The sequence below is a fragment of the Aristolochia californica genome, unplaced genomic scaffold (genome assembly GCF_029961685.1).
Source record: "Aristolochia californica isolate CCGP_79_NKW_82.1479 unplaced genomic scaffold, dmAriCali1.0.hap1 SCAF_16, whole genome shotgun sequence".
NCBI classification, from domain to species: Eukaryota; Viridiplantae; Streptophyta; class Magnoliopsida; order Piperales; family Aristolochiaceae; genus Aristolochia; species Aristolochia californica.
Window position 1 is genome coordinate 14,758,237 of NW_027181837.1, and position 15,023 is coordinate 14,773,259.

General features: G+C 38.0%; 3 protein-coding genes across 4 annotated transcripts; 1 reads left to right on the forward strand and 2 right to left on the reverse strand.

Moving 5' to 3' along the window:
• Positions 1 to 1,621: 1,621 nt before the first annotated feature.
• LOC137953903 (plastid division protein PDV2-like) lies at positions 1,622 to 4,652 on the reverse strand. Its single transcript, XM_068801451.1, has 2 exons — positions 4,340 to 4,652; positions 1,622 to 2,445 (listed from the first exon to the last, which is right to left on the reverse strand). The coding sequence occupies exons 1-2, from the start codon at positions 4,547 to 4,549 to the stop codon at positions 1,810 to 1,812; spliced, it is 846 nt and encodes a 281-aa protein (XP_068657552.1). The 5' UTR covers positions 4,550 to 4,652; the 3' UTR covers positions 1,622 to 1,809.
• Positions 4,653 to 5,487: 835 nt separating this feature from the next.
• Positions 5,488 to 6,132, forward strand: LOC137952649 (protein MIZU-KUSSEI 1-like). Its single transcript, XM_068799713.1, has one exon. The coding sequence runs from the start codon at positions 5,488 to 5,490 to the stop codon at positions 6,130 to 6,132; it is 645 nt and encodes a 214-aa protein (XP_068655814.1).
• A 3,071-nt stretch (positions 6,133 to 9,203) lies between these two features.
• On the reverse strand, positions 9,204 to 14,469 carry LOC137953396 (uncharacterized). 2 transcript variants are annotated; one of them, XM_068800782.1, is made up of 12 exons: positions 14,039 to 14,469; positions 13,758 to 13,878; positions 13,216 to 13,276; positions 12,998 to 13,081; positions 12,351 to 12,467; positions 11,496 to 11,918; positions 10,735 to 11,141; positions 10,460 to 10,559; positions 10,287 to 10,346; positions 10,107 to 10,193; positions 9,793 to 9,918; positions 9,204 to 9,645 (listed from the first exon to the last, which is right to left on the reverse strand). In XM_068800782.1, exons 2-12 carry the CDS (start codon positions 13,865 to 13,867, stop codon positions 9,343 to 9,345), a joined length of 1,878 nt encoding a protein of 625 aa, XP_068656883.1. In that variant the 5' UTR covers positions 13,868 to 13,878; positions 14,039 to 14,469; the 3' UTR covers positions 9,204 to 9,342. The 2 variants fall into 2 exon arrangements, with proteins under 2 accessions (XP_068656883.1, XP_068656882.1); XM_068800781.1 differs by having other exon boundaries at positions 13,758 to 13,884.
• Between the last annotated feature and the right edge of the window lie 554 nt (positions 14,470 to 15,023).

A 15,023-nucleotide genomic window follows, 5' to 3' on the forward strand; every position in this document is an offset into this window, starting at 1 on the left:
AGGACTGTCATTTTATACATCATTTGCAGCAAGCTGAGAGTTCATGATGTTCTCTCACTCCCAACTTGAGGGGGAGTGTTGGAAGATGGACTCCAACCCACACGACCAAGGAAGACCCACATATCTAAGAGTATTGGAAGATGGGTCTAAGCCCATAAGAAGTATGACCCACCATGATTTCCACAAGCTGACATCCTTATCACATAAGTTGGAAGATGAAGGACTCACAAAGATGACCACAAGCTGGTTGGAAGATCAAGAAGGACTCACAAACATAACCACAAGTTGGTTGGAAGATCAAGAAGGACTCACAAAGGCATCTTTATCTTATAGTCACGTCCTAGAAGAGTTCTAGTTTTAGTTATGTTAGTCTTCTATTTATATTGGGTTATTTAATTATACTAGGACTTAACTTTAAGTCAGAGTTTGGATATAATTGGAACAAATATAGTTTAATTGTAATTGGACTATACTATTTTTCTAATTATATTATAAATAGAGGTTCATATACTCTGATGATAATAACTCAATAAAGTATTTATCTTTTTCATAAATTCAACAGTTATAATGACTACAATACCCTTATAACTAAAACCTTTACAAAAGAAGAGACATAAATAGATATATAGTTACATCTTCATTTCATCTTTATGAGAAGTCAAGATGACACAAAAAATTCAGAACACTGTTGCTAAAATTATCGCCAAGGATATTCCATTAGATGATAGAATACAATTTGCCCTCATTTAAAAACCTTCTCCCTCATGGTTAAACTTTAAGATCCAGATGAAGCATATGAAGCATAAAATAGTACTGGAAAACTTGCATGGCTATAAAAGTTAGTAAAAAACGAATTTGAGATAATCCAATAAGACTAACTTCATAAAGAAGAAAACCGAGAAATCCTTTGGTAAACCTAAATAGAAAAGTAAGAAGGAACAAAATAAGATGACATGTGAAAAATTAGGTCACTTTACGAAATAGTATAGACATGGCAAAGGGAAAGACAAAGGGCAAGATGATAATATAACTCCTCAAGTAAACATGATAATTGAGACTAACTCAGTTGGAACCGATGACAGGTTAGTTACGATTAATTTAAAGATAAAAGTGGCATTTAATTCAATCGATTGTTGGATTGACACAGGAATAATAGTCAATGTTTATTATGATGTCTTTTGTGTTTTTTCTTTCTACTAGAAAGTCAAAGGAAAACTATGACAATGGGCGATTCTCGTGTTGCTCAAGTAATCAGGGAAGAAGAAATAGAGTTGAAATTCACATTCGAGAATTCTCTTATTCTCCGAGACATTGAAAAGAATCTTGCTAGGTGCTTCCTTTGAGTCAACTAGGGTACAAATTAGTATTTGAATCAAATAAAGTTGTAATTACCATGAGTTTGTCTTTTATAGGGAAATTTTATGTTTTTTTTTTATGAATGATTCAAATTAAATGTAATTTCTATTAAGAGTTTTAATGGAATAAAAGAATTTTACCCGTATAAGTTACTAAATAATTTTACTTATTTACTATTATACCATTTATTAATTGAAAGGGAAACGAATAATACTTATTAAATGTAACAAAAATAAAAATATCGGGATGGTAATTAAAGCCTGTATGCCATTTACACCCGAAATAGGGCAATTACGGATCTTAACTGCCCCTTTTAATTCTGATTATGCTTTTCCAGCAGATTATGAGAATAAAGAAAGAAATGAAGAGTTTTCATATACTCCAGAAGATAAAAAGACCATCCAACCAGCCCCATTCCCTGAACGCTGAACGATTGATGACTTTGGACACTCTTCATCCGAAACCGTAACTTACATCCGGTGCCTTAATCCCTGGCTCAAATGGAACTTCTACTCTCTCTTTCACTATGCACCGGGGTTCTCCATCTATCACCAAAACTTTCCCAGGCGGGCACTGTATTCTTAATTGCTTCTCCTCAGCTTGGGCCTTCTTGAACAGCTCCAGAATCTTAAAGGGATTGCTGTGTTTCCGCATTTTTGGTTCACACCCGGCGATTTTCAAAACAGTAACCACACCAAAAATGGTGAAAACAGTTTTGGCAGCGCAAGCAAAGGTAAATTTTAACCCCCTTGGGGTGTTCTCCTGTACAGGATGATCTGGCTTCACTGATTCATCCACACCCTTCTGTTTAATTTCTGCCGGGACCCCATTTCGAGCAGACTTGTTGCGATGTAACTGAGATGAGTAAGCCTCGTTCATTATGAATAAATCAGGAAGCCTACTAGGATACGGGGGCAGATGGAGATCTTCATCCCGCTCAATGGTCGCATCGGCAAAGGCTGAGGCTTCACGAATCACTTCTAAGTCCTCTCCCTTGTACTCCTTGAGTTTCTGCAACAACAACTTGCGGCTATGCTCAATTTCAGTAATAGTGGCTTCTTTCTCATATCTTTGCAGTTGTTCCAGTGCCTGAAACAATAAAGAAAAAGTCAAAAACCATATCTACACTGCTTACTGGTTTAGTAGAAATATGGTACTAACCTTGCCACTGAAGAAGAAGAAGAAGAAATCTCGAGTAACAAAGAGAAGACTCGAACCATTTTTTTTTAGAATAATGAAGAATCGCGAATCAACAAAGAAAAGAAGAAGAAAAATTCATTAAACAAGAATTTGCAGGATTTAAGTGGAAGTTTAACATGCTGACCACCTACATCATGTCCCCATATTGATCATAACTGAAAGAAATAAAAGAAAGAAAAAGACCTAAAAAACTGGATCAAATCAACCTGATTCTGAAGTAAAAATTAAGACTCAAAGACATTGAATCTTGAAATGCCAAAACTACTACTGAGAATCTTGGTAAAGAAAATTTCAAGATCTTCCCAGAGTAAACATCAATCTAATCAGGTTTCTGTTATTCCAATCCAATGAACAGATCCTTTGTTGTGAACAACCTGCTTCCATAGCTAGGAGTCTATTGGGCTTCAAAAAATTGACCCGTCTCACCCACACCGTTTTATTTTATTCCCTCCATGCCAATTTTCTCACCTCTCAGTGGGTAAGTTCTAGATGCTGAATATACAAATGCTGCTATATGATTAAAACCCAGATATAAATATAACCTCATCATTAATATACCTTACAGAAAAATAAAAACGAACATATTGTTCTCATTTCAATAATTTGTTTAAAATTTTATGTGGTGCCCACCTCTCCCACTGTTTTCTGCACAAGATAAGGGCAAGTCCCTTCCCAAACCATGTTGTGGGGGTGGGGTGAGGACAGGAGCTGGACTGCACATCTCCCTTTTAATATGGAAACAGAAGAAGGGGGAAGGACCCTCTTTTCTTCCTTACTCTTCTGGTTATACTCAAAGAGTAGTGAATCGGGGAGGTCTGATTCCCTCGATGCAGAAAGAGGAGAAGCCTGCCTCGCTCCTCTTCTGTGAGGGGACCAATATGACCATAAGGATAAAGCAGGGGGTAGCACTCACCTCCTCTTGCCAATTCTCCCTTCTCTCCCAACAGCAGGAGAAGAATCCCCTTTTCATTTTTAGTAAATTTGCAAAAGATAAATATACAATTCAATTCAACACATTCCCATGGCCACATTTGCAACCAGGAGAATTTCGGAATACAACAAATAACTAGCTATATTAGGAAATACGATACTGAAGAGGGATGCTTTTGGATATTTAGTACCATGTTACTCAATTGGACTAGCTATTCCCAACTCGGTGGGAAACGGCTCTAAACAGGCAATATACACTCGCCTTCATGAGTTCAAATTTTGCCTTATATAGTGCATGCAGACTGATAAGTCTTAGCCAATATAAATTTACATGTTGCTCAATTGGACTAGCTATTCCCAACTCGGTGGGAAACGGCTCTAAACAGGCAATATAAACTCGGCTTTATGAGTTCAAATTTTGCCTTATATAGTGCATGCAGACTATAAGTCTTAGCCAATATAAATTTACATGTTGCTCAATTGGACTAGATATTCCCAACTCAGTGAGAAACGGCTCTAAACAGGCAATATAAACTCGGTTTTATGAGTTCAAATTTTGCCCTATATAATGCATGCAAACAGGTAAGTCTTATCCAATATAAATTTAGCTAAGGACATACACAAGAACGTTTAGACATTCATCATACGCATCCATTTCCCTATTGTAGCGTATCAGTTTCCATACAGTAAACCAGCAACTAGCGTTTTGAACATCAAGGGACGATAAGTCAGTAAAGTATATAGTTCTCCTACACCCCAGCAATAAAACATCAATAGAACTCCCTACAACAACCAAAGGACTACAATAAACCCCAAACACATAGAAGCTAACCAGAAGGACCAATAAACCAACCTGCAGAGAAGCAATCTGCTCCTCCAGCGACTCCAGGGCGTCCCGAATATTCAAGAGGCTCTCCGCCTCTTCCTCGGCCTCGCCTCTATCGACAAAACTAGAAGACCCCTCATCTGTCTCCCGCGACGATGCCTTGTCCATGCAGTTATTAATCGTCGATCGAAGCACAGCCACTCGAGACAAAACGGCGCCGATTCCATCCACGTCCATCTCCGCCTCTGCCACCTCTCCCTCCCTCCACCTTCGATTCCACTCCACAAGACAATTTCTCAAAACCCTTAATCCTAATTTTTCAAAGAAACATAAAAAAACAAAATCCATTTTTCTGGACGCATTTATAGTGTTCAGGATTCCAGAAGAATTCATGGCCTTTTTTTAAAAGCCACCAGAACCGGCATAACAGACAAAATCTATGTGAAAGTTCAGAATCGCACTAACGTGCGCTTCGAAGAACAGAGTAAAGGTGTCTCAGATGCTTCTCCTGGAGATATTCTCATTTGATTCTTGGGTGCTGGATTTTCGTTGGTCTAATCATTTGAACTCGTAAGTCTATAACGACCTTTTTTTGGTAGGATCAAGGAGCCGATCCCGAATCTATTCAAGCTTCCTTGACTAGCTCAAAATATTAATTTTTTTTTATATAAAAAATGACAGAAATGCCTCTCACCAATAGCAATTTTATATTTTTTACCGATTAATTTAAAACTTTATAAATCCGAATAATTGTAACCCATTTTAGGATTTTTAATCGTATTTTTTTACTATATGAATTAATATTGGTGGAAAATAAGGTGGTTTTTTTAATTTTTTTATTTTTTAAAAATATTAAAAAATTTAAAAGCCTCTGTGGCACCGTGGGTTTTACTTCTTTTCATGCGATCAGCAATAGCACCGCTAGGGAGCGCAATAGTGGTCGCTTCGTAATAAATTTCATAACAATGGGCCGTTTTTTAATTTCGTAAAAGCCCCGCGCAATCTTCTCGCTTTTCCCGTTTCATCCGTAACGTTTACAAGGCAACTCCTCCACTCTCCTCTCCCTACACTCCACTCGCCGGTGTAACTGTGGAACTCTATCTTGATCAAAACACTCGTCCAGTCGACTCTTTTTCTCCTTCTCTTCCTCTTCACCTCTTCTTTTCTCCAGAAAAATGGCCGGAGCAGGCCCGAGCACAACCCATCTCATCAGCATTTCCGACAACGTAGGCGGCCACCTCACTTGGTCGCACTTCCTCCGCTGGATCCTCGACCGCCTCTTCCCCTGCTTGGCCTGCCGCATGGAGCTCCAGCCCGTTCCCGCCGTCCCAGAATCCTCCACCGTCACCGGCACCATCATCTGCCCACAGAACGACAAAGTCCGTCTCTGTTTACAGCAGAGCCCTGCGGCCAACTCCCTACTGCTCCTCCTCGACTTCCCCCTTTACACCCCGGATCTCGCAGCCGAGATCGACGGCGGCGTCAGCCGATTCTCGCTCGTGTGCGATCGCACCTCGCCGGGTGCAGGCGCCGCCCTGCTCGACGTCCCCGCTTGGACCACCTACTGCAACGGACGTAGAACCGGGTTCGCGACGAGGCGGCAGGTGACGGAGAGAGAGGCCTGGGTGCTGTATCAGGTGAGAACGGTGTCAGTCGGTGCCGGGTTTCTAGCCGGGAAGACGGCGGAGTCCGGCTGGTGTAAGTTTCTTAGAGGGAATTTCCGGCGGGTTGTGGGATCCACCGACTGTGAGGCTTACCACTTGATGGACCCCTCGGGGAGTTTGGGCCAAGAGCTCAGCATTTTCTTCCTAAGATTGTAATTAACTTCTATAGACTTTGAATAGGAGAACTAATTATTCTGTTTTACTCCTTTTTTTTTTCCAAAAAAAATTGTCCATATTCCATCATTGTTTGATAAAAGCATCTACCCACAATATATCCCAAAAGTTATTTGGTGTAAAATATTTCAATCATCCGATCATGATCGGTTATTACATCCATCCGATCAACGGCTATCTCTGTCGTCTGATCAACGGTTATCATGATCAAACGGCTAAGATAAAAAAATTATTTTCAAAAAAAACTCCTGATAATTCAAAAATTCTTCTTCACCTAAAAGACACACTAACATTAAAAAATTACTACTTTATTGGTTTACATTCTTAATGATTTTATGCTAATACAAACACGCCAATGTATGAACATTTGTTTGACCAAAGACTTCCTTTTCACTTAAAAAAACACAAACACTTTGACCACATGATCAAGCCCATTTGATTTTAATGATGGATGAAATTGAAAAGTTATTTGAATCATTAGGAGAAAATTTAACATAATTATGTGGGTCATCCACTCACCCTTGGTTAACCCAATCATCATCCAAGTCATTACATAAAACAAGGCAACTCTTAAGAGAGTTCACAGTTATGGGATGTAAAATTTTCAAGACTTTAGGGGGGTTAGTTGAAATAAAGTTCACGCGCATTACGTAGTTCATTCGATTATGCTGTTAGTGGTGAATGAGCGCCAACATCATTTGAAAAACTCAGGTAATCGTCTCAGACTAAAATCATGGAATCGTGATTCAGCCCGATTTTACGAATCATTCACTTGAAGCGTCTCTTGGGATGCATCGTTCCCTCCCCCTACGATTTTTTTTCATATGCGCTCTGTTCTCCCTCTCAAACTTCCTCTCTTGGATTTTTTTTCCTCACACTCTCTTCTTCCTCTCGTCTTCGCACTGCGTTCGGCTCCTTCTCCCTTCTCATCGTCCTTGCACCTCTTCTCCCTTCATCGTCTTCGCATCTCTTCTCCCTGTCTCTCTCGGCCTGCCTCTCCCTTCTCCCTCTCTCATCTCCCTCTCTTTTCTCTCTCTGTTCTCACTCTCGGCCTCCCTCTCCCGTCTCCCTCTCACTCTTCTCTTTTCCCCTAAAAATTCTCTCGATTTTCTTCGATTTAACTCATTTCAGTTTCGATTTCCCTATTTCAGTGTCAATTTCTTCTATTCTACATCGATTTCCCTTTATTTCCCCATTTGGCTTCAATTTCTACATTGGGTTTTGGTTTTCCACAAATTTCAGAAGGTAACCCTAAACCCTAATTTCTTTATTATTAATTTACTGTTGTATTTGATTTAATATTAATTTATATGTGCGGTATTTGTATTTATTGTTTAGTTTCTACATAATTTCAGGATATAGGGTTTGGGTTTATAGTATTTAGGGTTCAACTTTGTCTTTATGGTTTAGCATTTAGGGTATTTAGAGTTTGGGTTAAGGTAGGGTATACTTTTGGGTTTAGGGTTAGGATTTAAGATTTAGGGTATTTAAAGTATGGTTAATGGTTTAGTAAAATGACTAGACTGCCCGTGCATAAGTATCTTAACATGTTTCCTTAAGAAGGTGCTTGAGAAGCATTTGAAGCATAATTTTCTAGGTCATAGAGGGTGGCAAAACAAGTTCTAAGAGGAATCTCTATTACTTGCTCTCTTGACTCGATCTCGTTTCTTCCATCATTGAGAATTGTCTAGAGGGGCATAGTACTCGGAGATAATTAGTATTGTTTGTAGTTTGAAGATCCTGAATTGCTCACTTTTCATTTAGTTCTTACTCATTCTTCCTTTCTCCCCCCCATCGAATTATTCCCACCATTACCTCTTTTGAAGCAGGGTTGTGACCAGTTTTTATTGAATTCTCTACAAATTGGAAAATGTAGTTTGGTTACAACTATGTGAAGGAGCAGGTGATGAGATATTTACATTATAATCAATTATTAAAAATATCTTTATTAGTAGTTTGAGTTATATAATAAAATTAATATAATTGAATTCACTAATATTAAAAATATCTTTATTAGTAGTTTGAGTTATATAATAAAATTAATATAATTGAATTCACTAATATAAAAATTAGGATATGATACACTGATGCACCATGATTTTGCTGTTCAATTTATTAAGTGAGTCCATGTTAAATGTATAAATGCCATATTAGATTGTCAAAAATGGGTTTTCTACTCTTCTAACAGTCCAATTATATCATTTTATAATTTACATGATGAATTATAACATATTCATCAGTTCCTCTAATCTATCCTAGTTTATTAATAAAATTATTTATATATTTATTATATTTATTACTATATTAAATTATAAATTTAAGACTGGTAATTAAAATATTATTAAAGAGAGGATTTGATCAATTATTTTGGTTTAATTATCTCATTTTTATAATTAATTAAACTAATTTTTTTTATTTTGAAAAATAATATTTTATTAATTAATAGTAGGTAAAAAATCCATCTTATGTTATTAATAAAATAATTATTTTTATTTATTCAGTTTTATTTATTTATTTATTTATTATATTCACTTATGTTATTTTTTACTTTTTTATTTATTTTTTATAATTTATTCTAGTCACACATCATTATTATATTAATTTATAATAAATTATAATCATTCATTAATATAATATAATATTTTATTAATTAATATATTAATATATTTTAATACTACATTAAATCAATTATAAGTGTAATAACCATGTTTATTTTAGTTAATTATCTGTTTAAGTATATGTTCTATTTAAGTATATTACAAAAAATTACTTATTCTATTGTTTATATCATATTTTTCATTTTGGGACACTAACACTGGAATCTGTTTTCCTGTATGCTTGAACTCGTCTACTCTAACACCCAAGGATGAGTTGAAGTTGAATCAAATCATTGCCTTGAATTTGAAGTCTAACTTCAACTTCAACTTCAATGTTGACTCAACCCGCTTTACCTACCAACAAGAGTAGACTTTAAGAGCAGCCTTGTTCAGAGTTTGAACATAAGAATGGCAAATGCACAAGAACCCAAGATGTAAATGAAGGAATCCCTTTTATATTACAAAACATAGATTACAAAACATAATTATCTGAGCATTGAGCAGTTGCTGTATCAACCCTGTTTGTATACAAAGAAAAACCAAAAAGATGAACAAAACAAACAGGCCAAACCCATAACAAAACCCATGCAAATGCTCATTTTGCCAACTCTTTTGACAGCAAATACCGGAAAGCAAAGTTATGTGGCACCCACTCCACGCTCTTTCGAGGTTTCTCCTTTTGACTCCTTTGCATGGCTTTCTGCAGAGTCCCGGGCAAATAATGTTGCACCATCTCCATCACCTCTGCTGCACTTAAATTTGAATCCTTGGCAAAAGACTCGACAATCTTTGGTAAAAGAATCTTCTGTTCCTTGCGAATGTTCACTGTTGCCTTGATGTATTCTTCTTTTGCAGCATCCAGTTCTTGGAACACTCTCTTGGCTGTGTAGACACGAACCTGGACAAGTGATGGGTGTAAATAATACATACTAAAACACCTACGCGACTTATGCCTCTAGGAGTACGAGGATAAGTTTATTGAAAAAGCCAGAGTGCCCCTCTGCTTTGTTTGTATATTAACAAACAAAAGAAGTAAGGAAATTACCGGTGGATCAGAATGGCTTCCGGTACATAGCCCAAAATGTAGAAGGGGTTCAGGGTGGTCAATGGCATAGGATTTCCTATCATCTCCTCTCAACTTCATTTTAGGGAAGAACAATGTCCTGAGCCACTGGAAGCAAACAAAGACAATTGTAAGCATCTCACCACATACTATTTATCAACATTCACAAAAAATGGATCTTGCATGTGTGCCGACTACTTGCTCAACCCCGCTTCACAAAGGAAATCATCACAAATTGAAATGATTGATCAACATCTCTAACGCGAATAAGACATGCATATCAATAGGGTTTATACCTGTCCAGGACGGGTTGTTCGGCATCCCAGAATGGAACTCTGTATCCTATCCGCATTTATGGTTTGACCTCCTATATTGTAGGCAGCCTGGAGTTAACACAACAGAGAAAGCACCTCAAGGTTTAATTGATATGGTCCAGAAAAGTCAGCAAAAGGAAAAAGAACTTCAAAGATAGTTACCTTCAGAAGTAATGAATTTCTTTTTACGCTATTGTTTGGTATCCCATGGGCCAGATACGCCTGTGAAAAATTAAAGATCAAACAGATGAATGACAAGATGAAACAAGGGAGCTGTTATTCTTTGGATACATACAAAAATTTTAGGTGTTTGACAATGAAAGACCCTTCCTTACATGCATCACCAATGCGTTATGTATGTTAATCCAGAAAGCAATTTTCTCCTCATGTTTCAGCATTCTTGGGTCAACGCTTCCCAATCTCTGAACAAGCGACCTGACATTGGCCATGGCTATTATCATGTGCGAAACTAAGAAATTTAATATGAGACAACAAAAAAGAGGACTTAAATCTTTTCTTTCACAGGTGGGCCACGTCTGATTCATTCTTCTTTAGGAAGAACATAAATAACATTTTCCAAGTCAGAGAATCATGTAACTCAATAACTCACTTGAAATTTTGAAGCATGTCTTCAACATTATTCAGCCTCTGACTATCCCTACAAATCCCAGGGACTTCCACCATTGAGCTGTAGGGTCCACTGAAATCTCTGAAGCTTTCAGGTTGTGAAGTATTCTCTAACCGTACATCAATAGACGACTCTTTCTTGAAGGTTGGACTCCACATATCACCTTGATCTTGTGGAGAGAACTCACTTGTGGATGACAAAGACGAGGAAGGTGAAGATGAGTGGCCATGATGGGCCAAAGGGGGATCTGCAAGCTTGCAGTATATGGTGGCCATAGATCTAATTATGTCTTCTGAAAGTCTGTTTGGTGTCTCAGGAACATGATCAGAGATTCTGGTACCAAGATGCTCCGCAAGGCTTATGATGTTTTCCATTCCATTCTGTACATACTGTAGATGCAAGTTGATATGCAGTGGGTCAGTAAGTGAGTATAAATGTACCTGTGGCCTACAGAATAAATAGCACAATTCCAAGCAAGCAGGATGTGCCTTTTAAAAGGTCAACCATGTAAAACTCAGTCAGCCAGTCCCAGAAAAAACAAAGAAGGAATTCATTCCATCTGGCCATTTTCATCGTATAGCAGAATTCACAAGACTGTAGGGTGTAAAGGATTTACCCCCTCCTCACAGGGACCTTTTTTATTGTGACTTAACTCGAATACATACTCTGTATGTGGAATTGGCAACTAGAGGAATGAATGCACCCATTGCTAGCAAAAATTCATATGAAGAAGATTCAATTACCTGCAAATAAGACAAGGGCTGTGAATGACATGACCGCAGAGTTTTATCAAGATTTTCATCAGGAGGGAAAGATCTGGCTGGGCCAACCCCACGATGAGATAGTGAAGAATGACTCCGCTGCACACTACGATCTATTAAGTTCTCGGTGCTCCTGATGTCACTGGTTTCCTTCTTTAAGTTGGCAGCTGGTGTTTGAGGGAAGAGTACCCGACTAGAATGGACACCTTTACATTCCCTTTTTGATGTGGTGTCAAGCCTGGCCAAGTCCTTTGAAGGTGTTTTTAATCTGACATCAGTGGTTGATGGAGATGAAGCCAAAACTTGCTGGTCAAATGCTTTCCGATAGAGTGATAGAAGATACTGCTCCAAGTACATGACTTCTAACTCCAACACGGCAATCTCCTTGATGAGCTCCTTTGTGGGCTGTATCCACAGAAAAAGTACTCAAAACACATGCAACTACAAAGACAGTAAACCACTTAGACTAGTTCATTTGGAATGCAGGAATTAGGGCTCAGCATAATGTTTTTTGGCTTTTTGAAATGTAGTGTAGATTTCATTCCAAAGAATGAATGATTAGGTCAGTATTAATTTGAGTTCCGTTATTGTACAACATGAAATTCATAAGGCCATGCAGAAGGACAATAATGAATTGGACAATCCATGCTAGAAAACAGTATCTTCCTATGATAAGACAATGTTCAATGCTCATATGAGATCCTTCTCATCCCAAAGAAAAAAAAGAAAAAACAACAGGACTCTTGGCAAGGAAGAACCCTCAGAAAGACTTTCCATTACTGTTAGACAAACAATATCAAACAAAATCATAAGCAAGCAAGAAATGAGTGGAGATACCCTTGGCATGGAATTTTCACTTGAAATAAAATGGGATGAAGACCTATATCCTAATGCCTTTTCTAGGGCCCTCCGAACAGCAAACTGGTCCTGCAAACGTCTTTCCAGGTGTAGAATCTGCAAACAACAAATTAAAGATAGGTCATCAAGAGTCTCTCTTTCGTGTTGTTAGAGGTACATAACAAACATTTACAGTCAATTATGCTTTAAACATATGCATAATAAAGTAAACTGTAAAAGATATCATGACTACCAGGTGATAACAATATTGAAGAATTGTCTATGTTTGGAGTATTCATATGGCACAAGTATAAAGACTGGCCCAAAACCAAAGGTTCTTCATGATTGAAATATTAGGTAACACTAATCCACTTCAGCCAACTCAAGTTTTACTCAGCTGAGTACCAAATTGTTACCTTAAAGCTAAGCCAATCAGCTGGTTGGTTAAGAGCATCCAACTGGTAAAAAGTTTAAAACCAGAACATTGGCAGCTCCCTCAGACTGGACAGTGAGGGATTTAAAGTGCACAGTGAGCCACATGCAGAATAATTATTCATGCTCCAGCTACCTTAAAACTTAATCTGGACCACGGAATAAGAAAGTAGTACAAAGTTTCAATTATGATTTCTACAGAATGCATTCAGTACCTCTTTCTCCAATGAACTTTGAAGCTCTGTGGCCGGGGATTCTTCATTCTTAACATTAATTTTGTCCTTAACTCTCTCCACATCCTAGTAACCAAAATCAAATGCTTAATTACTGATCCAGTAAGAGTCCGAAGGACTTGAATCCTGAGGAATGGCTCAAACTGTTGCAACTGGAAACCAGAATGTCCCCAAAAAAAAAAAGGTAACTGGATTCTTACCAACTTCAGCTGGGGAAAAGTAACCGCTTGATCATCTTTATAAACTCTTTTACAAGGAAAGCTGCCATCGACCAGTAATCGTCAGGAAAATGGAAAGAACAAGAGATAACGTTAGGGGCGCTGCAATATTTCTAATCTTATGAGAGACAGCAAAATGTAAATGATCCGTAAAGGACTTCAGTCTGAAGGAAAACCTTAATATCATTAAATATGAATTTTTTTGGTTATTTAAGATGGAATAGATCCCTTCTTCCTTTCTTCCACCCCATTCAGGTTCTCCCTGCTACTGATATTTGAAAGACGGAAGGACCAAAAATAAGAGAACGGAAAAGGGAAGTACATGTATCACGGGAACATGCTCTTGGGACTTATTTCGACAAATTTCTAACAGAGAATCTAAAACTGAACTTCAGCAGTTTATGTTCTTCATTCGTTATTTCTGAAACCAATCTCAGTTGTTTTCTACCAATAAAAGCAACAGAAAAGTAAAGAATGCGAAAGCCGTAGTAAGAAGTTCCAGAAAAGGGTGAGAGATTATTCACCTCTCGGAGCGTTTGTGCCTTGAACATACATCCTTAAAACTTAACGGTCTCAGAGACGAATTATTCAACGGAGTGGCCGGCATTTCATCTCCACCAAGTTCGATCCCCATCTCTGCAAACTCTGGAACTGCTCAAATATCAGCCAGGAGTTTCCGGATAAGACCCAAACTTCAAAGGCATTAACAGATTAAGAATGCATATACCATCACAATTTTCAGAACCAACGGGCACTCTACAAAAATCAATGAGATTAAAATCACAAAAAAAAAAAAAATACTCACCCAGAGGGGTTGTTGAAAGATCCAACTAATAAACCTACACTTCTGACTCCAATGGATAGCAGGTATCTCACATTCGTATCACCATCTCTCCTCAGTGCTCCAAATGACGGAACGAAAAGTCTTTTCAAGAGACAGATCAGGCAGCAAAACAGGGTCGTTGAAAAAGCCAACCAAACCCGCGAACTGAAAGTCCAAATAAGTCTGAGACGTCTCAATTTCCCATCACCTCTCTGTAGTAGCGAAAACTACTCCACGTTATGAGACTGATTTGGCTTGAGACCAATCTGGTCTGAATAAGCGGAACGAAATGCAGGATGTTCTATATTTATATTCCACTCAACAGTGTTTCGCTGGGATATCTTTCCCCTCAGTCCCCCACTCCCTTGACACAAGCTTCCAGCTTTGTATTTATACACAAGCTATCAACCTCCTCGCTTTAAATGGAAGAAACAAATGGGTACCAGTCAAACATGCCGCAATGTCAATGCCTGAAAACGACCAAATTTCACACTCATTAAATAGAAAAAATCCGGAGAAGGAGACGTAATAGAGTAATTTATTTAAGAACAAAGCCTAGTAGCAATTACAGTGGAAGAAAAACACTCTCGGAACTCAGAAGGGGCTGAAAATGCAGGGATAAAAGAGACATTGGATGCTTTTAGAAGATGGGTTTCGTGTCCAATCTCCAAAGGAATAGTGAGATACCCCGTATTGTCTACTATGTCAAAGATGACTCTTGTTTGTCACAGAATCCCTCGATAAAATAAGAGCCAAGGCTTGACCTTGTGCAAGATCGAGACAAGAAAATATGGGTGCGGTTGAGGTAAGGTGGGTTGTTTCTTTTTTGTCTGATAGGGACATGCTGAGGAAAAAGTTTGCCTTTTTACAGTGGGAGTTTTTTAAGGCTTTAATGGTGGTTGCAGAAAGATTAATGCCGCACTGTGGTGACACGAGTGAATAGTCAGTTCTTAAGAGTAGAAAACCA

Coding starts and splice junctions, on each gene's coding strand:
- LOC137953903 (XM_068801451.1), bottom strand. CDS start 4,549: ATGGACGTGGATGGAATCGGCGCCGTTTTGTCTCGAGTGGCTGTGCTT. Junction 2,446..4,339: donor AGCAGATTGCTTCTCTGCAG/GTTGGTTTATTG, acceptor TTATTGTTTCAG/GCACTGGAACAACTGCAAAG.
- LOC137952649 (XM_068799713.1), top strand. CDS start 5,488: ATGGCCGGAGCAGGCCCGAGCACAACCCATCTCATCAGCATTTCCGAC.
- LOC137953396 (XM_068800782.1), bottom strand. CDS start 13,867: ATGGGGATCGAACTTGGTGGAGATGAAATGCCGGCCACTCCGTTGAAT. Junction 10,347..10,459: donor ATAACGCATTGGTGATGCAT/GTAAGGAAGGGT, acceptor AATTTTTCACAG/GCGTATCTGGCCCATGGGAT. Junction 9,646..9,792: donor GAAGCCATTCTGATCCACCG/GTAATTTCCTTA, acceptor TCACTTGTCCAG/GTTCGTGTCTACACAGCCAA.